General features: G+C 40.3%; 1 protein-coding gene across 3 annotated transcripts; it reads right to left on the bottom strand.

The window, feature by feature from the left end:
- Window positions 1–10: 10 nt before the first annotated feature.
- vrk2 (VRK serine/threonine kinase 2) lies at window positions 11–23,398 on the bottom strand. Of its 3 annotated transcripts, none has more exons than XM_063491051.1 (14): window positions 23,247–23,398; window positions 22,503–22,637; window positions 21,109–21,164; window positions 19,492–19,561; window positions 18,846–18,933; window positions 17,273–17,381; window positions 16,985–17,077; window positions 15,171–15,303; window positions 6,373–6,493; window positions 5,373–5,431; window positions 3,823–3,995; window positions 2,034–2,177; window positions 576–743; window positions 11–364 (listed from the first exon to the last, which is right to left on the bottom strand). In XM_063491051.1, the coding sequence occupies exons 2-14, from the start codon at window positions 22,630–22,632 to the stop codon at window positions 11–13; spliced, it is 1,698 nt and encodes a 565-aa protein (XP_063347121.1). In that variant the 5' UTR covers window positions 22,633–22,637; window positions 23,247–23,398. The 3 variants fall into 3 exon arrangements, with proteins under 3 accessions (XP_063347121.1, XP_063347120.1, XP_063347122.1); XM_063491050.1 differs by having other exon boundaries at window positions 2,034–2,180; XM_063491052.1 differs by having other exon boundaries at window positions 251–743; window positions 2,034–2,180.
- Between the last annotated feature and the right edge of the window lie 404 nt (window positions 23,399–23,802).

Consider the following 23,802-nt stretch of genomic DNA (forward strand, 5'->3'; position numbering starts at 1 on the left):
CATTAGCTCCTCAAAGGGGCTTCAATGTACTTTGGCAAACTCTGACAACAGCAAGCAGTAAAAGAAAGGCGCCCAGAAAGAGTAACCAGGACATCAGCCATTCACTCCGCTGGGGACCGGCTTCAGGACTTGAGTTTTTGGGAACAGACTCTTCCCATTTACCCAAAGCATCTCTGTAGTAGAGCTGGCTATCCCAGTACTTTGGATGGCTGTACACCACTCTGTGGTGTGTGTGTGTTTGCCTGTCCATGCCACGGTTTGCTTGCTCTTCTTTTCTCCTTTGTGGGAAGACTCGGCGCTCCATTCTCGCTGAGATCAGGGGCACGTCATCTGTTTTGCTGCTTGTCCTTGTGGGGTTACGTTTCTGTTAAAGAAGGTAATTCAAGTGTGTGCGCTTTGAAGCATTTAGGTGTCAACTTTCAATTCTGCTTTTTCTTTGTAACCTTTAGAAGTCTGGAGGAACAACCTAACTGAAGAGTCTACAGCACATCGTAAAGATTTAGTCAGGTGTAAATAGTTATTTTGTAGCCTTTAGTGTAAAACAGGTTCAAACTGCCCAAGCTATGGCCTCACACCTGTTTGGGTTGAGCTCTGGGCTTTACTGGAGGACTTCTGAGATAACGTGCAGCAATGGGTTTGGGCCTTTCTTCCTCTTCCTCCTCCTCCTCACTGTCGATGTCTTCATAACTGCACACAGGTCTTTGCCTCGGGGACCTTCTGACAGCAGGGAGAACTTCTTCCTTCTATATTCAAACAAATAAAAGGCAGTTTGACCAATCAGGAACTTGATCATTTATTTGACAGGGAAATTTAGTATTTTAAACAGCCACAGATCTCAGGTGCATTACAGGTAGAGGGATGAACACATCAAAGTACAACATCTAATGGCAAACGCACAAGAACCCAGGGTGCTGTGTTGTCTGCACTGTTCCACTACTGATTTTTAGCTGTGGGTAACCCCTGCCTGTCCAGATTCATAATAAAACAAAAACACTCTAGCCAAATTATTCTTCATCTTCATAACGTGCTTATAGTGGAATCCATAGGGGACAAAATCCACTAACCAACCAATCGAGGCAGCAGTGAACAGCTCCTGTTTTATGAGGTAAAATGACTGTTTTTGTCAGTGGAGGCTGGTGGAGTGTAATGGCTTGTCTGACAGCAGGTAAAGCAGTAAGAATGTTCTAATGTTGGCATCTACTTAAACCCATATTGGTTCTTTGAGGTGTGTAAAATCTGTGCCTGATGACTGTGTCCACAGCAGCGTGAGGTTTTAGATTCAGGCTCTTGTCTGTGTGGGAGATCACTTCAAAGAAACCAAATTATAACCTGCTGAGTGAAAACAGTTTACCCACGTATTACTTTTAACACAGAGAAATATACAACACAGTTCTGCAGCTCCTGACTGAGAAACCAACTGCTTTTATGCATGACCTGCAATATTACACATCGTACGTCTCATGCTGATCACTCTGTTTTAACAAAGTGCCTGTGACAGATATTTGAATGTCATTCTGTCTAAAAATACTAATTTTTGATCCATTTTGTGTAAATCTTCCAGTGTTTCACCTTGAATATGTTACATGACAAGTTTGTAACTTCATTTTTCAGGGTTTTTTTTTTAATGCAGTGTGTTTTGTGTGTAAAGGTCTTAAAAGTAGCACAAAGGCTGAAAAATGCTGGACAGTAATTTACTCAGAGTTTGGATGCCTTGTGGTGTTCATGTCATCATCATGTACACACAGAGGTGCAACATCAGGTCAGTCAAAGCTGACCTCATCATTAGGTTAACTCCAGCTTCAGCTGTAGTCTCTGATCTTTCTTTTAGACACTCTTTAGCAGGAAGCAGAAATGTCACACAGTAAACTGTTACACAAGCTTCTGAACCCTTCTGATGAAATATTACAGTGTAATTCAAATCTAGTTTCAAAGTTATTTTTGTATTTACAAGAGATGTCAAAATGGGACTTGGGTTATGTTGTCTCAGCATACTGTTGCATAAAGGGTGACAGTTAAGGTGTTTGAGGCCTTACCTGTTCTGACAGAGGTTTATTGATGGGTGGTCCTCTGATGTAGCGAGCTGGCACTGCTTTGGACTTTGCCCCTTCATGGACTTCATCATGGTCCTGTAGCGGTGCAGCTTTGGCTCTAGAGACTCCGCTCGCTCCTCCTGCCTTCTGCTGACGGAAACAAAAAGCAGTTTTATTATCTCTGTGATGGCCGATGTGAGGCTGACACGACTGCTTTCTAACTGACCTCATTTCAGTCACACCATTATCTGCGAGCTTATTTCTCCTCCTTTAATGCAACGCAGCTGGAGGATAGATTGGATCAGATATGAGATCCTGCCTTCTTCAGTGTACGAAGCTATGCAGTGCAATTTAGTTCAGTGTTCTGCGTTTACTTCACCGTGTGTCACCTGCTAGCAGGAGAGCTAACATAGCATTAGCTGAAGCTAGACAAGCATCAGCAGTTTGTCTCAGATGAAGGTAAGGCTTTCACTGTCCACTTCCTCATCTCAGCTACTGACTCTTACTCATTATGATTGGTTTGTTTCTTTTACTGGACTGTTACTGTTGTTAAGTCCAAAATAAAATACTCAATACCAATATCCAGGAGAATACACAGTCACATTTTTCATGTTACACATAGGCAGAACTGATAATATTTGCTGCCTGATGCCAGCACTAACATTATCACTACAAAAGTTGCTGCTGAGGCCAGATTCTGTGTGAAGCCTCAGTCTAAAGGCCATTTCCTCTGAACTCCTGATCTACAGCTGTGCATGCTTTGCTCCTATGTCTTTTAATGTCACGTGAAATCTCTTTACCCCATAAGCCCATCTTTGAACAGTCTTCCTTAAATAAAACTTTGCCTCACTACATAACTATAATCCTCCATAAAATAATTCCATATTTATCCAACACTAGTGGCAAATGATTGTGTGAACATACCCATTCAGTGGCCTTTATCTCAGCTGACATTTACTCTCCTCACTAAACCGCCTGTAAATGGCCACTTCTGTTTAACTAGGGATCAAACTGGCCAGCACTTTAGCATGGAAATTAAATGACACAAGGAGAGGAGAGGAAATCAGGAGCATAATTGGAGACACCCTGTGCTCTGTAGTGTGTGTCATCAACTCCTTCAAATTGGGCCGTTGATAGTAAGGGGGGGGGGGGGGGGGGGGGGGTCAAGAAGTTATTCTGTTAAATTGAGGCAGAATCGCAGCCCTCCAGCTTCAGACCTGACCGCCTCTGGTTCACATGCTCGTTGGGGCAGGTTAGCCCTCCCTTTCACTGCTGTCACAATTCGGCACTCAGGGTTAAGAGACTGAGCAGGGGAAATGAGGATCTTTGTGGCCAAACACTTAAGTAGTTGAATGTTGACTGAATGGTAAAATTCTGTCAATTATCACCAGTCTTAGATCTAATTTTTTTGGTGTATTCTCAGCTTCTGTGTCATAGTGGTTATTCTCCAATGCACGAGAAACATTTTAGGGAGGGCCAGTCAATGGTGAGAGTAATCAGACTATCACATCCCACTGGGGTTAAACCCAGCAGTCTGTGGTGGTGAATCATGCTTTCATAATCTGCCTGACGAATCCTGGCGTTGTCATCTTGGAATATGCCTGTGAAGTGACCACACCCGCTGAGAAAGTGAGCTGCTATAGACAGATGTCTAACTGAGCCAACATTTCAGTAAGAAGCCAAATACCTACTGGAGGATGAAGGTGGGTTCACAGGATTTCAGTGCATAAAGGAAAAGATGTCAGTGGTGCCAAATTTTTTCCACACCATCTCACAGGTTTTGAGTCCTCACCTTTTCCTTGGCTCGAGGATCTTTGGTGGACGATTCCCCTGCAGCTCCCTGTGGCTTGGACAAATCAAGTCCTCCCCTGACAGCACTGCCCAACAGGTTTTTAAGATACTGGTAATCGGGCTTCTCTTGGTAGCCCAGTTTGTTCACATAAAGGAGGAATTTGGCCACCTCATCTGAAGACAGGAGCAGAGTGGACATCAAGAATCAGATATGTTAACTGATACTGAGAGTGATTTGATTAAATCTGGTTTGATTTTACAAAGTTACTATTCCAGAAAGTCTTCAGAAAATGAAGCACCCTGTATATTTCTGAGTGTGTGTGTCTATGTGGGTGGTGGTATCTCTCCGCAGAGGAGATCAGGCGAGCACGTGGCTAAGGACCTGCATGTGTGGAAGTGTCATAGTCAGTCCTGATGCATCACACACTGGCCAGGTGACATGTATGACACATACTGCAGTAGCACGGTGTCTCACACACACACACACACACACACTCGCACACAGGCTTGATGCATACCCCGGCTCTTATCTGTGGCGGGCAGCCGGGCTTTGTCAGCAGAGGAGCATCTAGTCCCAACCATACATCACACACCGAGCCATCGCACAGGTGTGACCTCTCCTTATAAAGAAGAGAGATAAAACACGACTAACTTTGAAAGGCATGTCAATGGGACAGCTGTTTAATTGCTACAAAGTTATTCTGGAGCTTCAGGTGAGAGAAAAGGAGTGTTTTATTCTGGGTGGGACATTTTCATGTAGCCTTGACTGTCACAGCCTCGTCTCTTCTTATAATCCAGTTTAAAGATTGGCTTAAAAATGCCTGAAGTGAAGACAAACTAAGTTTAGCCTCTTCATTGAGCTCAGCAAATAACCACACAGCTACACCAAGTTTATGTGTCACGTGTCATCATTTTGACCCAGCTAGCAAAGGATTTTGCACTCTTCGCATTATTAACGTACCGGAATCTTAATTTACGATGGGAATCTAAGGTCACAACACCATACTGTAAATACTCGGCCATGCCGCTTAATCTTTGAAGTCAGGAGTATAAAGTCAAGCAGTTAGCCACACAATTTGCCTACACAGTGTGTAAAAGTCACCCACGCTGTGCTGACTCAGTTCTTGGATCAGATTCCAAGCAGCATGTGGAAGAATACAGAAACACCTGTAGAGTTCGGCTGTAGCTATATTTCATTGGACCTGAACTTCCCTTCAGTATATCTCTATAAGTAAAAAATCTTTGAAATAGTCCATTTGTAGAGAAAATATGAGTAAGTAATGACATCATTCTAATGACTAGAAAAGTCATCATCTTAGATATGTTGTTTCTACATTCACACATACTGATTTAAAAAAAATAAATAAAGAAGTGCTGCTCTGTCTAATCTTGTATTCTTATTAACAGAGATTCTCAGTAAACCCAGAGCCCAAAAGAAGATTTTTCTCTTCCCCTCCAAAAGCTTGTAGTTTTACTTTCAAATTCTCTCGTTAACCTGAGAAGTGGAGAAGAAGTTCGCTAACCTGAAGATTCCCTTTGGCCTTGGCTTACCTGTGCTGGCTCCGCTCACTGACAGCTGCTGGACTGAATGTGGCAGATTATCCATCAGTCTGAGAGAAAAAGTGAAAACAGAAGAGGTGAGAACAGAAAAGATCTGAGAGATGGACTCAGGGGCAGAGCAGGAGAACGAGTTGAAATGAAGCCAAAGCACACAACATTAGTTTTTCTCACTCTGACATCAACTACACACACTCAACATAATTGTTAGGAGTAGATTATGTATGCAACACTGCTGTGGAGTACATTCCATATATATCTAGCCTCATATCAGACAGAGCTGTTAAGTCATTACACTCTTATTTGCACTTGTAGTCTTTGTTTCTTTTTGATTAAATTTTTTAAAAAAAATTAATGGAAACTTTAAAAGACCATAAAAACCTGGAGAACTATTGCTGAAGACCTCATTAAAAATTACAAGAAAGTCTTGTCTTATAGAAAGCTAACTATAAGGAAATTCGGGGTGGCTCAAGACTCTTGCACAGTACTGAGGCAGTGGAGACTTGGCAGCCACCCTAGCATGAATCCAAGCCCCAATCAAAATGAATGAGAGCTCCATAACTATAAAAGCGCACAGTAAAATCTGCCCTCAGGTATAACTCTTCAACAACAGACAAGAAAACTTATCCTGTTTAATGAAATACGCTCAAGCAGTGTCCTGTAAGCGAAACAGACTCAAAGCTGTGCTATGCTGCACACTCTTCTTTAAGGCAGAAACAGGAAGAAAGGTAGTAACGATTTATAATCATGTTACTAAGTGAAATTCCAGTATCAGACTGTGTGTGTGTGGTACTATATGTTGTACTGTTAGAGCAACAGATGCTGCAACGCAATTTAATTATTATAATTTAATTTCACTACAGAAATCTGCGACGTCAGTCAACAGCTTTTCATGGCAATAAAGAGACTCTAATCCAGAAAAAAAGGTGTTTAAAATCTTCCATCCTTCTGTAGAGAGTACCCGGATACACGTTCAGTCTCAGTTACTCCCTACCTGGTCTTTGCCTCCTGGACCTGAGTTGGATTTTTGAGGACATTGTCCCAAGGCAGAGACCCACATAACCAGTGAAGGAGACAGAAACCCAAAATTTGGAGGTCACCACGTCTAGATGCCGCTGTAAAAGGAAGAAAAATGAGATGATGGTGACGGTGCAGTACTGCTAGCATAATTCCATAAAGACAATTTAAAGAAGACAATGAAAAAGTAGGAGCACGTAAGTCAGTAGTTTGAACGACAAACAGCAATATTTTCTATCAAATAGTTGGGTTTTTTTTTCCTGTAGCATAGCCGAGGTTGGACACAAGTACTCTTTAAATTTTGAGGTTAAAGCTAACACAGTAGAAATCAATCAAAAAGGCTGAAGCACATATACTAATTCTTACACTGTGTCATCTGTCAGTGGGTTATTTTGTTTGGCCAAACAGGATGGAAACTTATGAAGACAAGAAAGTGTATATCAACTAGATTCCTCTTTTCAATTATAGTCTCTATGTGAGATTGAATACTGTGTTATACCATCATGATGATTTTTTGGTGGGTGGGTTCAGCTTCTACTTCCAAATGGACTTGTGTAGCTTCCCACACTTACTATGATTAAAAAACCCATTCTGGAGTACTCCTGCTGACTTATTTGGTCATTTTTTCTTTAGGATCTTTAAATGAAAAAAAAATACCTGTGCTTCATCCAGACACTCAAAGTAAAACTTCACTGACTGGTTGTAAAACACATCTCAGTTCAAATTACTACCACATGTTACAGAAGTCAACAGTAGTGTACTGCTGACCCCATCTGTGCTCCTCCAGTCTGCTAACAGAAACATTGTTTTGTTTTTTTAAATGGTGGAACTGATTTCACTTTAGTCTGAAACTGGTGGGAAAGTGAAAGGCAGATCACAGGCTCTCTATATAAAAGTCTGTATTTAAAAGATGGACACAGCCACCATGACATCACCCAATTGGTTTTGGACTCCACATCTTTAAGCACCAACACTAGTGGTTTGACTGCAACATGTTGGTTTTTGAAGCCAAAAGTGACACATGGTCAATTGGTGGAACATAACAGACTGATTACTAGAATATATTCATCAAAACTGAAGGACAAGCTTCCAGGAAATATTGTTTGTCTCATAGACTGCTTAACTACAGACATGAGAGCGCAATCCAGTGAAGTGACTCAAATTAGCAGAGTTGAAACCCTGCAGGGGGCACAGCCGGCTGTGTCGGCACACCTGACAACTCCAAGGTGAGACATGAAAACTATTTAAAAGCTCATACCCTCAACAGTTGTTATTAAGGAGGAACCAATCTAAAGAGTACAAAATATGTGTCTCACACCAGACTGTAAAAATGCTTTACATTGCTGGTAAGCTCGGCATTTAAACATTGGAGTCTGTGGGGACTGACTCCGTGTTGAAGCCTGCCTCAGATGGCTGTCAGAGGAACTGGAGTTCTGGCGCTTCCACACTGGCTTCATTTTTTAGTCCTTGCTCTTTTACAACACACCATAATGTCCAAGTACTCCAGTAGCACTGTAGGTTAGAGGCAAAACATGGGTGAATGAGGTCTGGAATTTAAAACCAAAAACAAAAAGGCTCATTTAATCCTGCATTTTTTTTTCAAAATTGCCAGTTTTATATGAGTGCAATGCTACATTAGCAGACTCTCTCTTTGTCTACACATTTTATTTTTTTTTACCACTAACTGCAATCTTTCGAAAAGGTTTCCTTTCTGCTATAGAGTACAATTAGAGTGGATCAGTTGCTGACTTTAAAGAACTATTGTGCTCAATATGAGTCCTGTAATCAGCCATCTCAGCACTGTAAATATCCCAACACAAAAAAGGTTTCCACAAACCATAACCAGGGATCTGAACGGCACAATTTGATGTTAGGGAACTAAATAGATTTTACAAGTGTGGCTTCCCATGTACTAAAGCTTCTTTAAGAACAAGTCCAGACTGTGTTTGTGTCTTATTGTGGTTGTGTGTGTGACTGCATGAGTCTACATTAATGTGTGAGGTCTATCAATATTTAGCGACCAAGTCCATCCAGAGGGGTCGAGCCCGAGGGTTTTAGCAGCTCAATACTGTAACAGCCGCCACACGTCTCGGGAGAAATTACCTATCGACTGACTCCATCAGAGGGGAGAAATCTCCTCCCTGAGTCGCAGCCAGCATTGATCCTCTCCAGCCAACAGTCTGGTCTAAGGAGGAAAGCGTGGTCACTGGCACAGAAGACCACATTATGTGGGATGGGAGGGCAGTAATCTGATAACGTGCAAATTCTTGAAATGTAAGTATTCAAATGTACGAGTGCAAGGTTACATCTTCAAGATGAAGATGGGCACAGATCGCCTATAAGTACTAAACATTTCAAGGAAACAGTGTTGTGTCTGAGTCAGAAACTGCAAGGCTAGCATAGAATACTAAAGTGGACCCAGCAGGAAGTCTAAATAATCAGTGAGGCTGATCAGAACAGGAGTAGTGGTGAAAGACTGGATGTATAGGAAGGGGGTTGAGAAAAGAGGTGTTAGATAATGCCTCCCACCCAACAGCATGTGCCGTTTCTATGGAGTATTTAAGAACAGATTATATATATATATATATATATATATATAGGATGCAGATACCGACTTTTCCACCTGTTTTGATATTTTTCAAACCTTAATGTTTGAGTGCTTGAGAACAGGTTCAAAGAAAATGCACTCTGACAGCTGACTCTGGCTTACACAAATGTTCCAGTCTCAATAAATTTGAGATTTATTGAGATACACACCCTGTGTACGGGGTAGTCTCAGTCTATACAGCTACCTTTTGAAAACCCTGGGAACTACTCTGATGGCTGCCTAACTGTCTTTATTGATGTATACTAAGGTGTAAAAACTTGTCATTAAGGGTAAAGGGAAGGTTAACAAATTTCGTCTTCATGGGGGAAAGGGTTAAAGAGTTCAGAATTGAAAATATTTTTTCACACATGATTTAATTTTTAATTTAGTCTTTGTTAAAATAAGTAAACCTAGGAAAGACGGGATATGTTATAAAGTCCTAAATAAAGATGACTTCAATGACTTCTTCAAATGGTAGAACCAGTCCAGAATAACATCTTTAATGGCTACTTTTTTAAACAAAACAGATATGCACAAAGCCACAGAGAAAACAGAAGAAAGAGTAATCCAACATTTAAGAAACTGTCATCATGTGCCACGCTTCATCTCAACAACTCTGATAACAAGAGTTAGATGCGTTTGCCCTTGTGGGTGTAAAGTGTGCATTAAGTCAGTGTAACACTGAGACTGCCTATTTTTGTAAATAATTACACAGCCCTCCATAGATACCAGGAGCCAGCTGAAAGGGAATAAAGATGAAAAATACATGGGATACTGACACTAGAAATAAGTGTTACAACTTCCAGAGTGCTATAATAGATTAACAATTAAAAAGACAACAACTACATTAAGTGCTGCTGACCTTTGTGTATTCTGTTATCGCAGTTCAAAATAGCATTTTGTGTGTCTGCTCCTCTGTATTCATGTAAGCATTTCCCCTCATACTGCCCTCAACAGCACAGACACAACATAAATACGCAAGTATCGTGCATTCTCGGCATACACATGCATTCTCTACATGCTTTAGACGGGGAGGTGAGGAAGTGATGCTGTTGTTGTTAATTATCTCCTATTGTTATTCAGATTCTCTAAAGCACGCTGCAGTGTCACACTCTTAACCCTTCTGCTTCACAGTCTTGTCTTTCAGAGACGGTCTTCTGTCTGCCGTCCGCCCACCGAATGGCGGTAATTACACTATTTAACTCCAAGTTCATAGGCCGGCACTCGCGTTGCGAGTTCACCAAAGCTCACCATGGTAACCTGTCAACATCTTTGTGGGGATTGTTGCCATCAGGGTATAGAAGGGTCGGGCTCTTAAACTATATCTCCAAGAGCAGTCGCATGTACTCTAACACTTACCGGTCCATCTAAGCAGGTATTAAATATAACAATATCTAGAATGTTAAGCATGTCGAATTTTTGTGTAGCTCGGGCTCCAGTCAAAAAAGAAAAAACAAACAAAAAAAACAAAAAAACTTTTTTATTGCTGTTGGCTCCAAGAGTCGCTTGATGTTGTCACTTTACGTTTTTTCGGAGAAATCAAGTTTAACGAAGCGGAAACACCAAAACATTAGTCCAACTTGGAAGTGCCCAAAAATGCAGTTCTTGGAGAGGTCGTTTGAGACTGGCGACAAAAATCAAGCCCAGTGTAAAATGTCAAACCACACACCATTAAAAAGCATGTTTACAGCCTGGTACAAGAAGTGGCTTTGGCTTCTATGGGTAGTTCCTTCCTTCAATAAACAGCTATAGACTATGTGCACCTTAGCATATGCTACTTCCGGTGGGGAAACTCCTGTAGGGCGCTTCGTTTCCGGTGTGATATTCGTGTCTTGTTTACGGTCGGGTTTTCCAAAAAAAGTCAACCAAATGGACGAATCAAGCAGCGATTTACATTTCTCAAGATGTCTTGGGCATTTACCGAATATATCTGTAGATGATGTTCGTCGACTTGTCGATATTTTTCCCTCGTGCCTCAGAGCAAAAGAGAGAAAGGATTGAAATTTCTCAGTATTTGTATATAGAGTTCCCTCATTTATCGCGGGTGTTATGTTCTAAAAATAACCAGCGATAGGTGAAATCCGCGAAGTAGCCAGCTTTATTTTTTACAATTATTTTAGATGTTTTAAGGCTGTAAAACCCCTCACTACACACTTTATACACTTTTCTCAGACAGGCATGAACAGTTTCACACTTTTCTCTCTTGTTTAAACTCTCAAAGTTCAAAGCTTCGTAAAAAAAAAAAAAGTTCATTATAGAATGAAACCAAAGATCAAAACCTGTTTTCAGTCCCAAACATTTATTTGAGAAATAAACCTACAGTATGTTTGTTTTCCTATAAATAATAATGACAGATTTTAGAACTAATGAATTTAACTTTAAGCTTAATTGCTTAATTTAAGCTTAATGCACCTTATAATCCGGTGCGCTGTATGGTTAAAAAAATAAATAAAATAAAATAAAATACGGTAAGTTCTACCTTCCATGTCCAGAAGTCCAACTTTTTGTGCGATGGTTAGCGTCTTCCTCTGCCTTTTGGGTGCTACCGCAGGTGCCTTTGACGGTGCAAAACGTTTCGTCGACATTGTTGTGTTTGTTGGGGAGAAAACTTACAAACATACAGTACAGCACTTCAGAGTCACATTGCTAGTGATCGATGTAGTGATTCTGTACTGTACAGGAGAGCACGGCACGGCACGGAGGAGATCAACAATGATCTACAGCCGATCGGGACGCAGAACACAATGCTGAACATTTGCCTGTTTAAATCATAAGAACTGTCACTATACAGAGATGTGCTTCTGAATGTGGATGATGTGTCTTCTGCATGCAGTAATGCAGTTCTGCTTGTGTTGAGTGATGTAAACAAACAATCGATCTACGCTCTTCAAACATCAAAATTGATCATTTGATTTTTTTATGACACAGCAATGGTGAGTGTTCCCACCCTCTGCTCTTTGTAACTTAACGTAATCTTTCCGTTTTCGTATTTTGGACATGATTCCACCTTCGCAGTAGCAGCTGACTGCAAAATAAAGCTACTGGAAATGTACAACCCTACATCCGGTCTTAAAACAGGAAATTAGTATTTTTTCGTGCACAGGGTCTATACATATACACTGGGAGTTGTCGGCAGTAGCTGTCTGCTAGGCTTTACCTCTGCTTACTTATAGGCCATGAACTAAACCTCACAACTATGTTTGCTCTGTTGCGCCTTTTGTAATAGTTTTAATGCACTTATCTAACAATAGGTGGAAATATTAAGCAAGAAGCAGAGTTTCTAAATCCATCCATCCATTTTCTTCCGCTTATCCGGGGCCGGGTCATGGGGGCAGCAGCCCAGACCCTCCCTCTCTCCAGCCACGTCCACCAGCTTATCCGGGGGAACACCAAGGAGTTCCCAGGCCAGCCGAGAGATATAATCTCTCCAGCGTGTCCTGGGTCTGCCCTGGGGCCTCCTCCCGGTGGGACATGCCTGGAAAACCTCGCCCAGGAGGCGCCCAGGGGGCATCCTTGTCAGATGCCCCGAACCACCTCAACTGGCTCCTTTCGATGTGGAGGAGCAGCGACTCTACTCTGAGCCCCTCCCGAATGGCCGAACTTCTCACCCTAGCTCTAAGGGAGAGGCCAGCCACCCTTTGGAGGAAACCCATTTCCGCCGCTTGTATTCGCGATCTCGTTCTTTCGGTCACTACCCACAGCTCGTGACCATAGGTGAGGGTAGGGGCGTAGATCGACCGGTAAATTGAGTGGAGGAGAGTTTCTAAATGATTTTGAAAACCATAATGAACCTGTACAGTTCATTAACGCAGCTTAGTAACCAAGCTTGCTAGCACTTGCTGAAAACATCTTATTTAGATTAACAGGTGAGATGCACGAGTCCAGAAATCAATGAGAGAATTAACCGTCTCTATATCTAGCTTTTCCTTACAGTCTCTGGTCCTGATATGTGACCAGTTAATTATTCTTTGGATTTTTTTTCTAACAATTAAGTACCTGGAAAAGTTTGTAAGTACCAAACTAGAATGTGTGTTAAACTGTGTCTTGATTTAAAAAAAAAAAAAAAAAGCTTAAAGACAAAATATTATCAAGAAAGTTAATAAGTACTTTGCTTGCTAGATACCAACTAAAAGAAAAACAATGTGGAAAAAAACAGTATCTTTCTTTCTGCTGCTCCTTCTTTTCCCTCTTCTAAACATTTTACAGTTGACATGCTTTTCATGTGATAGTTTTTGCTGACAGGACACAATCTGAACCTCTTTCATTTATCGATTATGCCGATAGAAACTCTCCCATGGAGATTAGGCAGTCTGAGCCATGCTAACTCACAATATTGAACCGGTGGGTAGTGGAGTTGGTCGGTGTGGAGCTCACAGGGGTTATCTGTGACTTGCTCTAACCAAACATCAAAGCCCTTAATTAATGGGGGGATGAAAACACGATGCGGGTTATGACTTTAGCTAATTAGGGAATTGTTAAACAGAGATGGTGCTGGGGAATTCAGCAGGGGCCACGGATGGAGAATCGATGGTCAATGAGGAAAGGGAGCAGGTAGGCAATTTGCCAGTTAATGTGTTCCCAATACCAGCAAGGAAGGCAGACGGTGCTGAAGTGGACACTACTTTACATCTATTGATAAAGACGGAAAGAATAGACATTATAGTCGCCTAAAGATAACGTAAAGCACTTTGTGAATTTTGAACACCTTTCATTCTAAGTTGTAAAATCTGACTTAATCAAGTTATGTCTCTGTAGTAGTCTCGGTAGTTTGCATTAGAAGACCATATCTGAAAGTTAAAATGTGGGAGGGGGCATTTTTCAGTCTTTGTTCATTTTACTGTCAGTATCATGGAAACTTTCCTCATTATTTTAATGAAAACATATCATATAATAATAATAATAATAATAATAATAATAATGATAATAATAATAATAACAACAACAACAACAACAACAACAACAACAACAACAACAACACGAATAATGCGACTACTACTACTACTAATAATACACTGTGGCCAGTAAAAACAAAATACATTTGTAATTTTTGATCAGTTTCAGAAGCACTAAAATATGATGTCAATGATGTAATCTAGAGAAACGCTGATATGTAGCATTCATCTACATATTAGCAGACGAACGCTACATCTGCTAATATGTCAGAACTCTTTTTAACTAACTAAGAGTATTTTTTACTAACACAGTAAGTAGCTCAAACTAATTTTCAATCATGCAACTTTGTTCATGTTTAACTGTGTTTCCATCACAGAAATGAGGGTGGCATTCAGGTATGATCGTTTTAGCCTCTATAAGAAGTCTCTGATCAGAATGTTGTTCGTTGGTCAAGCAAGCAATGCGTTTTAAGCACTATTATTCCACAGGCATTTTCAGAGAGACCACAACATTTCTTTGTTTGTAGTTTGTGTGCAGCAATAGCCAGTATAAGGCCGCCAGCAGACAGACAAGTCCAGGATTTGTTGCCCATGTTTGCAGAGAATCAGATACAATAGGAATTTGGAGCATCAGACTTTTGATGCATCAGTGGACTAATTTGCTTAATCTTCTCAGGGCTTTGGCCCTGCTGTGGAAACAATTCACAGGACATTACACGGCAATTGGCAAAGTGATGAAGATTGTTTCGAATCATCATAAGCTTCAGAAACTTTTCTGTAGGTGTGCAAGTGCGGACCACTTTAATTAATACTGACACAATTGCCCCTGTAATAAGCAGGGGTGTCTTCTTATAGCAATTTAAGTACCTGGTGGTATCTTATTTGTCCAATTTCCATTTAAGTAGGCCAGTAATAATTAGAATCTGGACTTAAGTTGAAGATCGTCAAGCAAAGATGTGTGGAAAATGGTTGAGAATTCAATTTGCACAGGACTGCTGACTGTTAATTGTACTGAGCACTTAACGAGACAAAATGAGCCCCTTTACTTTGAATGTTGTACTCCATAAAAGTTACTGACCAAAACAAAGATGTATGGAGGCAAATGGACAGTGCAAATGTATGGTGAAGGTTTATTTAGCTTACCTACAAACAAATTGTTTTGTGGGTCATATATTCCATTGTGTGTAATTTACCAGGCACATAAACCAACCATTAATATCCTGACATAAAATTTGAACATTTAGACAGGTTTTTATTTTCTGTTATGTTTAACTATTTAAAAAGTCAAGCGCTTACCGAGTCCTTTGTGGGCATCAATGCTGGTGTATTCGATTGTTCCATTATGGCCCTTCTTGGGGTTTTCCTTGTATTCTTTGTGGACTCCATCAGGGCAGTATCTGTAGGACAGCCCATAGTCTGCAAGGTAGACCTATAGTTCCCAACAGGACAGAAAAAAAATAGTCTTCCCATCTTAAAGATATAAACTTGTATATAAATAATTTGCATGAGAGCAAATGTGAGTTTGTGCGACGTCAACAGTTGCAGGAAAAAAAAAATTAAAAAATTTAAAAAATTGTGAAACCTTTGAAATGTTTTTTATTTCTGCATAAGCATTGCTTAATTTTGAGACAATTGCAAAGCAGGAAAAGAAAAGCTGATTAAACTAAGTGAAAATAGTGGTGTTGATATACAGGGGGAAAACATCCATTACCATATATAAACTTTAAAGAGATAAGGTACAGTTTTTTTTTCCATTCTCCAAACATGACACTCTCTTTCAAACAGCTTTCTGGCTTTTCATCAATATCTTTAGCAAATTGCAGACAGCAGCAGTGACTTGAGAACAGTACTTTCTCCTTCCAGTCATGACATGGATTATTTTATATTCTCCCAATGATAGACTTAGGTATCCTATAGATCCCTCTTCTTTAAAAAAAGAAAGGGCATCTCCTGAAAACTGTCAGACATTCACTAAAAACAGCAGACATTTCCCTTCTCACAGATATTTAATATTGGGTCATTGTTCTATCCTGGGATCTGCTGGAGCCAGTTGTCTAGCTTGGGGGTCACCACACTGAACACTCCGATTACCATTGTCACCACTGTTACCTTCACCCTCCACATCTTCTCGAGCTCTTCTCTGAGCCCTTGGTATTTCTCCAGTTTCTCGAGTTCCTTCTTCCTGATGTTGCTGTCATTCGGTATCACTACGTCTATCGTTATGGCCGTCAACCTCCGCTTGTCTACCACCACTATATCCGGTTGGTTAGCCATCACCATTTTGTCTGTCTGTATCTGGAAGTCCCACAGGATCTTAGGTTGGGTGATCTTCTTGACCACCCTAGTGGGTGTCTCCCATTTTGACCTCGGGACTTCCAGGCCATACTTGGCACAGATGTTTCTGTATACTATGCCGGCCACTTGGTTATGGTGTTGGTTATGGTGTTCCCCATTTGCTAGCATCTTGCACCCTGCTGTTATGTGCTGGATTGTCTCAGGGGCATCTTTACACAGCCTGCATCCGGCTTCTTGCCTGGTGTGATAGACCCCAGCCTCTATGGATCTTGCGCTCAGACCTTCTTCCTGTGCTGCCATGATTAGTGCCTCTGTGCTGTCTTTCAGTCCAGCCACTGGTGGATTTCTGGATATCAGCCACTTCCTCTATCTGCAGGTGGTACATACCGTACAGCGGCCAGTCCTTCCATGATTGTTCCTCTTCTGCTCCTCTTTCTTGAGGTTCTGCTGCCTGAGGTATTCACTGAGCATGCAGCCAGTTGTGGCAATCTTCCTTATGTACTCGTGGATGTTCGTTGTCTCACTGTGGTACTGACACACACTAGTCCTCGGCCTCCTTCCTCCCGCTTTCCTAGCGGCCTCTTCGTGGTTCCCATTTGCCTGTGGGATTCCCAGGTACTTGTATCTGTCCTCAATGTCTGCAATGTTGCCTTCTGCTAGATGAAATTGTTTAACTGAATCCTCTATATCTTTTTTATAACTTTAATGAAACTGAGATGTTGTTTTGGGTCATATTTAAGATCAATGCAGTTTAAAGAAAATCAATGGGTTTTATTCTCTCCTATAAGTGTACCAGGGATCTGCAGTGGACTGACCTGTTCAGGGTCCCTGTAACCCAGCATGAGGTTGGCAGCTTTAATGTCAGCATGGACGTACTCATTCTCATGTATGTATTCCAGTATATCCACCTGGCACAAGAATCAAAAGCATACAAAACAAGAATTTTATAGGCAGACAGTAATGCAGTAAAACGAAAGTTTTGGTAAAACGGGGTCATAATTTGTCAAACTGGCCTGTAACTGTGTCATTAATAGGCGATCAGGCTGCCTCAGCTTATTTATACTGGTATTATTGAACAGGTCAAAATATGATAATTATCTCACCAGTCTCTGTCCAAGCTGGAGAACAGTGGTCTTCTTCAGTCGGCCTCCACTGGACTCACAAGCTTTCTGAAGGTCACTTCCCAGTCGATCCATGACCATGAAACGATACCTGAGTGAGACAGGAAAAGCTCAAACTCTTGTCCTAATTCTGACATAACACAACACCAGATTTACTAACGACCCACAACGAAACTGTACTTTGTATGAAAGACTATGACTATGACAGGATGTTTTATTTACCAAAACAGTGGAACAAAATGCCAAAAAACTGATGCTTTTCATAAGATTCACAAACTAGAGTCATAATATAGCAAACAAAGATGAAAAATCAAATAAAAAAAAAAATCAGAGAAAACAACAGAAAAAATTAATACTGACAGCGATGTGAAAAAACCCCAACACATTTTATGACTAAAAGCAGATATTCTATTGGAAATAATTACTATAGTTGCCTTAATTCTAAGGCTAGATGGTTGAAATCTGATATTAAAGCAGATAACAGAGCTTTTAAGAAAGCACACGCAACCTCCTCCTTCTTAAAATCAGTTTATCTGCTTGATTTTGTTTTATTTTTTAAACTTTGGTTGTTGTACATGTGGATTTCACACTGGTGCATACAATTTACTTGATATACGACAGCACAAATAAATACTGATGTCCACTTATGTGCAGAACACGAACAAAAGCCAGCTTGGCCTGGTTTCAAAAACCCCAGAGGTCCTTTCCTTTACGTTCTAAATATTTTACCCTGAACACACCATTTCATTTTTAAGTTCTGCCCAAAGAGTCTACTTTAGAGCAAACTTCATGGAGCTAAATGATGAAAAAAAAAAAGAATTTTTATTTTTGCTGCAGTCAGAGAAACATGCTCTGTTTGTGTTTTGATGCATCTTCTGGTTAGATTAAGGCTAAAATACAGCCATATGCAGTGAAAATACATTTTTTCAGTTATGCTTTATATTAAGGTTCTTGTAATAAGCATTAAGTCAAGAGGCAATTAATCTTTTTTATAAGTTATTAATATGTGTTAATAATACTATATCAATGTCAATATACATCTCTAATTAGCTTCATGTAGACAGTGCACACATCATGAATAGATGCATGGAAAGGCAGAAAGAAAAAATAGCTTCGAAACTGACACGAAGACCTGATCTGGTTTCATAACCGAATGTAAAATATCATATATATAGTTGTTATTTTACATTCAGTTATGAAACCAGATCAGGTTATGAAACCAGATCATTGACACATTTGATATTATTTTATATGTTTTCCTTAATCATATATATAGTTGTTTAAGGAAAACATATAAAATAATACCAAATGTGTCAATTTCTACAAAATACTACACTCATTCCAGTTAGGACAGCTGCTGTTCACGTCTACATTATTAAATTTAATAACATTAGAAACACGCTGCTCTTTCTTCCTGCTTTATTTTACATTTATGAATCTAAACACAGCATTGTTCAAGTATTTTTCTCCTTGCTTAAAACTTGGTGGCTGCAAAAAAAACAATCATAGCAACCTATGAGTTAATCAAACCTATTAGTGTTGACTGTGTCAATACCTGAGGTTATTATACTCTGCAATTCCTGACCCCCAGTACGTCGGGATGCCCAGGAAGTCCAGCTTCTTGCTTCTCTTCCATTTTTGCACTGGAACAAGTTTAGGAACAATCACAGGTATGCATCTACACATCTACACAAGGTGCTAACATGGAGCTATTGTGTCTGAACAAAAAACAAAAAACAAAAACTGAGCTCTATGAAAAGTAGACAAATGTTTTGCCAAAAAAGAAAAAAAAAAAAAGATTTGTCCTTGTAAGTGTAAGAACGTGTGCTTACAAATATCAATCTTATTGGGACTACAAATACACACACACAGAGGCCCCAGACAAAGCAGTGGGCCTGGCTCAGGGCTTGATGGCGGCTGGCCTGACTGGCTCTCAACCAGGCTGGCAGGTGGTCAGGGGCTCAGTGGAGGCCCGGGCATCATTACGTGTGAGTAGCTTCCTCTCCAAACGAAGGCGTTGGAGAGCTCAGACAAGCACGGAGAGTGGGGCCCAACTGCCACTGAGGTGCATGTTTGCTTTGGCTTATTATTAATTACTGAGCAGCACTCAGCAAAGCCTCTGAGTCTGCAGCCACTTCATCAGTCAAACGCTCTCGTGCTCCAGCGAGCTGCCGGGACGCTGGATGGGTGGTGCTACTCACTGCTCTCGGGTTTGGCTGCCCTCTGGTAGAACTTGAGCTCCGAGAACAGGGGGCCATTCTCCTGGTACTCCTGCATGTATGAGCACACAGTATTAGCACAGTGCAGCTTTAACCAGTGACCATGCAAAAGTTAACTGTCTGTGTCTAATTCCAAAAGGTAAAATTGTGAAAAAGATTTGTGTCTCGACCAGTGAGCATCATGTCACTTACACTTACATTTCAATGCTTTGTTTCCTGGTTGTTTATGTTATTATTTCTTATGTATCGGGAGAAATCATAAAAATACCTGGATGACACATGAATGTTGCCTAACTTTAGTCTCGCGAACCCATGTGAACAGCCCCGTGCAACTCTAAATGCTTTTTCTTTTTTTTAGCTCAAGTCCATGCCCAAACTTATGTTAACGGCAATTGTCACTGATAAGATCTTTTAGAACTACTTCACACAGTAACACATACAATAACACTGCTAGCTGACAAATAGAAATAGAATAATAGCATTAGCTTAATTTAGTATCAGAGCATAATAATTAATTGACTACTGACTGATTAATTGACTTATTGAGCTTGCTTAAGAGAGGGATTATATTTTCTTCTTCCCATTTATTTCACTGGAACATCAGGAAGCAGCAAGAAAGTTTAGCATGTATAGGACTGGTTCAGAACCCAGAGTCAGACCCTGACGAAATGGCAGAAGAAGTAGAGCCATGTAACATGAGGTGTACGGACAGAACCTTCTCATCCAGGTGAAAGGGGCTGAGATGAAAATAAAGAAACAGTAAAAACTAGTATTTGTGATTGACTGTTTCCTAACTGGAAGCACACACCTCCTAAACTGTTGATGTCGTTGAGAGTTTGCAATGCAACCAGCAGAGATTTCAGGAAGTTACTGCTCCCAGCCAAGACACAGTCCAGGACATAAGCCCTTTTAAAACCAAAATGTGTCAATATTTAAGCTCTGACGTTGGTTGGGATTCAATCGAATTTACTGTGCATTTTTTCTGTATGGCACATAGACAAACAGGCATTAATTAGACATCTCTGATTCCTGTTTCAGGTTTCAAAGCATCTTGGGGACACTAATTCAAGTCCAAAGCATTTCTGCTTGCAAGTAAACAAAGAATGTGGCTTATGGCCTGTGCATTATTTTAGCGTCTTTATTGAAGGGATAAACAGATAGAGATGCTGTCATCAAAGTTTTGTTCCCTTCACTATAGTCCAATAACTGGCACAAAAAGGCGCACGTCAAGAAATGACAACTTCCAAGCAAGAAGAATATGTGGATTCCATCAAAGGCCATTCTGTTAACACTAAACATTACTTCTTGTGCAAAGTTGGAGGAATCATCACACCGATTCTGGTTGCACTTTGCTCTCATGTTTATTTTTGGTCCATGTGCTTCCATGTGAGAAAGTCAGGTGATATTTGGTGAAATAGAAAATGAAAAAAAGAGGAAACATCATTTTGCTGTATAACAGTCTAGTCATTTAATATCCATAACCACAGTTCCACCTGCTTTCTACTGCCAGCAGCATAGTGCAGCCACATTCAAGTATCACAGCATTAACGTGTCCCTGAAGGTGGACAGGTCAGCTGTGCGTGCAACATATGTACTCACCACTTTGATGACAAAGTCAGTGTCTGTTCCAACAGGTCTGTCAATGTCCTTGGACGCTGTAACATAACAGAAGACAGAGAATGAAGATGAGACAACATAATTCATGGATGAGAGCAGGCCTCTTGGATCTTAAAAATATATCCAAGACCAGAAGGAAATGTATACGAGTGTTTTCATCACTGGATTTGTGCATGTAAGCAGTTATCTGTTTGGAAATAAAAAGATCTATACATATTAGAGGGACTGAAAAGTCAGTTTATAACAAGCATCAACATTTATGTACCAGCCTGTGCACCTAAAATCTTGCCATTGAATTTTTTACAATTCTGGCAGTTTCATGGAATATTAGGATATTACTTTAAATAAGATTTTGCATAAAAAATTTTATCCCACCCCCACCTTTTTATTTATTTAATATTTTTGCATAAATAAGCAATTATATTGGTTTACAATGAGGCATTCTGTCAGAAGTAAAACAAATATAAAAACATTTTAATTTCATCAAGAAATACAACATAAAGAAAAGAAAAATACACAATAAAAATCTGAAACATTAATAAATGTTGCGGTTTGTCAGCATATGACTTCATCCTCAATCTGTGTTGCCTGTCCTTGAATGTAGCACAGTCTACTGTCACTGGGAGGACCAGATTATCCTCCAGTCACACAAGAGAATATGGTGGTTGACTGTATGGAATGAGCATGTGATCTCGTTGCCTTTGAAAAGGTTGCTTTGAAGATGGCGACCAGGTTTATGACCACTCACATTCAGTTGCCATCTTGTTGGTGCATTTTAAGACAGAGATAAAACAGCAATAAGAATCAGCCTGTTATAAGTTTGTTACTGAATATGGTCAAGTTAGCTGTGAAAAATCAACAACAATCACAAATCTGTTCGTCCTCAGTCAGTCTTTGCGGAAATTCAAAGACTGACTCATTTTGGGCTCAAGTGCAATACACTGGCAGACTGTAGAGAGCTAGGGACAGCCCATCTACCTGCAGAGTGCATCTGTTGTCAGATTGAGGTAATGTCCAAAGTATGTGATACAGCTGGTCTGTGGGCAACTCTTGCGTGGAAAAAAGCAGTTATAACATACAAAGGCTTGAAGTGAAACCATTGTTAAAAAAACGAAAAAAACGATCCACTACAGCAACTTTCTGTGCTTTTCATACTGTATTGTTTAAACTTTAATGATTTTTCAAGCTTTTTCTAGAAATGGAATGAGAGAAGCATGTCACCCACAGCTACGTGTTGCTGGGCTTCTGGGGGACTGCACCTCCATGGTTGAAAACCCCCTCCATAGGTGAATACCCATGAAGAGAATGATAAAGCATAAAACAAGCTTTTGTGTGTACGTATGTGTAGGTTTGTCATCAGACACGTTGCTCCTTACCAAGATAGATCAGTCCAAAGCCACCTTGCCCGATGATTTTCCCCAGCCTCCATTTCTTCTTCTCAGTGTCTGTTAGTATGAAGCCTTCTGGAAGAGGTTTGGGTAGCACCGTTTTTCGTGGAGGTGCCATGAAAACTGAGAATGTTAAAAAAAATATATGTATGTGAAAGAATATCGAGCAAATATTTGCATACAGGAAAACATGAAAACATGTTGTAATGCCCTGAAACCACAGAACGCTGTATGCCTATGAGGAAAAGGAATCAGGGCTGTTTATGGACTTACTCAAGGGCTCTGGAAAACCTCTAAGGGAGTTAATGACGCACTCATACACGAGGCTGAAGCAGTTACTGAAAAACAAAACTGAAACAGCTAGTGTAACTGACCATTATTAAAGTATAGTTCTATATTTCACAAATACATAACACTTAACACAATACACACATAAAACGTTACCGACTCACTGACTGTGTATATCACATGGAGTTTTTGGTCAGCTTGACTGTTTGCTATGACCAACGGGCCGGCTATCTAACAGTAGTAGAAACAGTTAGCTAATAACACAAGAACCCTAATAAAAAATAGAATGACAGCTGAATACAGCACAACGCAAGACCGATAAAAACACTACAGTGCTGGCTAAAAGTTACTGGCAGAACTCCTATGCAAAGACATTTACTGTTAGAAAACTTAATTAGCAACCTGCTAAACTCAGCTAATGAGAAGTTCTTCAGTATCACTCACGTGCTGAAATGTTCAGCAACCGCCGAGATGAAGAAAAGCCGCACGTCGTCACTTGGGATTCTTAACTAAGAACACACCGATAAGTAAATTGAACTACGTTTTCCTCGCTGGGTTCCAGCACAAGACGCTGCCCTGTAAATTGGAAACAGAAACAAACCCCTTTTCACTTCCTGAACGTTATCCCTCCCGCTACGCCACACAGCCAATTGCATGCGCCAAAAAAATCTAAACAACCAATAGGGATGCGAAGGAGGCGCGTAGAAATAACGTAGAAATAATAATAATAAGAATAATAATAAGAATAAGAATAATAATAATAATCGCAGCCTCTTTGTTTCATTTAAGTGGGATGATTCATAATACATACATATAAACATTGCTACGAGTACAATGTATGTAGTCGAATAGTTTTTAGCTCTTGGCTCCGTTTATATGCAGTGTAGGGAATTAAAGGTTTAATCAAGATGTTTCAAACTAATTTACTCAGCTTTGCCTATCTTGCCTCTCTTACTTTATATCGAAACCACTCAACCTGAGCTGTCCCCCTGACTTCATC

Source organism: Pelmatolapia mariae, linkage group LG13 (genome assembly GCF_036321145.2).
Source record: "Pelmatolapia mariae isolate MD_Pm_ZW linkage group LG13, Pm_UMD_F_2, whole genome shotgun sequence".
Taxonomy (NCBI): Eukaryota; Metazoa; Chordata; class Actinopteri; order Cichliformes; family Cichlidae; genus Pelmatolapia; species Pelmatolapia mariae.

What these genes read in the sequence shown, in the direction of transcription:
- vrk2 (XM_063491050.1), bottom strand. Translation starts at nt 22,632, where the DNA reads ATGGCACCTCCACGAAAAACGGTGCTACCCAAACCTCTTCCAGAAGGC. An exon ending in GCAGAGTATAATAACCTCAG is followed by an intron (nt 17,382 to 18,845) that starts GTATTGACACAG and finishes TGTCTCACTCAG; the next exon opens with GTATCGTTTCATGGTCATGG. An exon ending in GTTACAGGGACCCTGAACAG is followed by an intron (nt 15,304 to 16,984) that starts GTCAGTCCACTG and finishes TGGGAACTATAG; the next exon opens with GTCTACCTTGCAGACTATGG.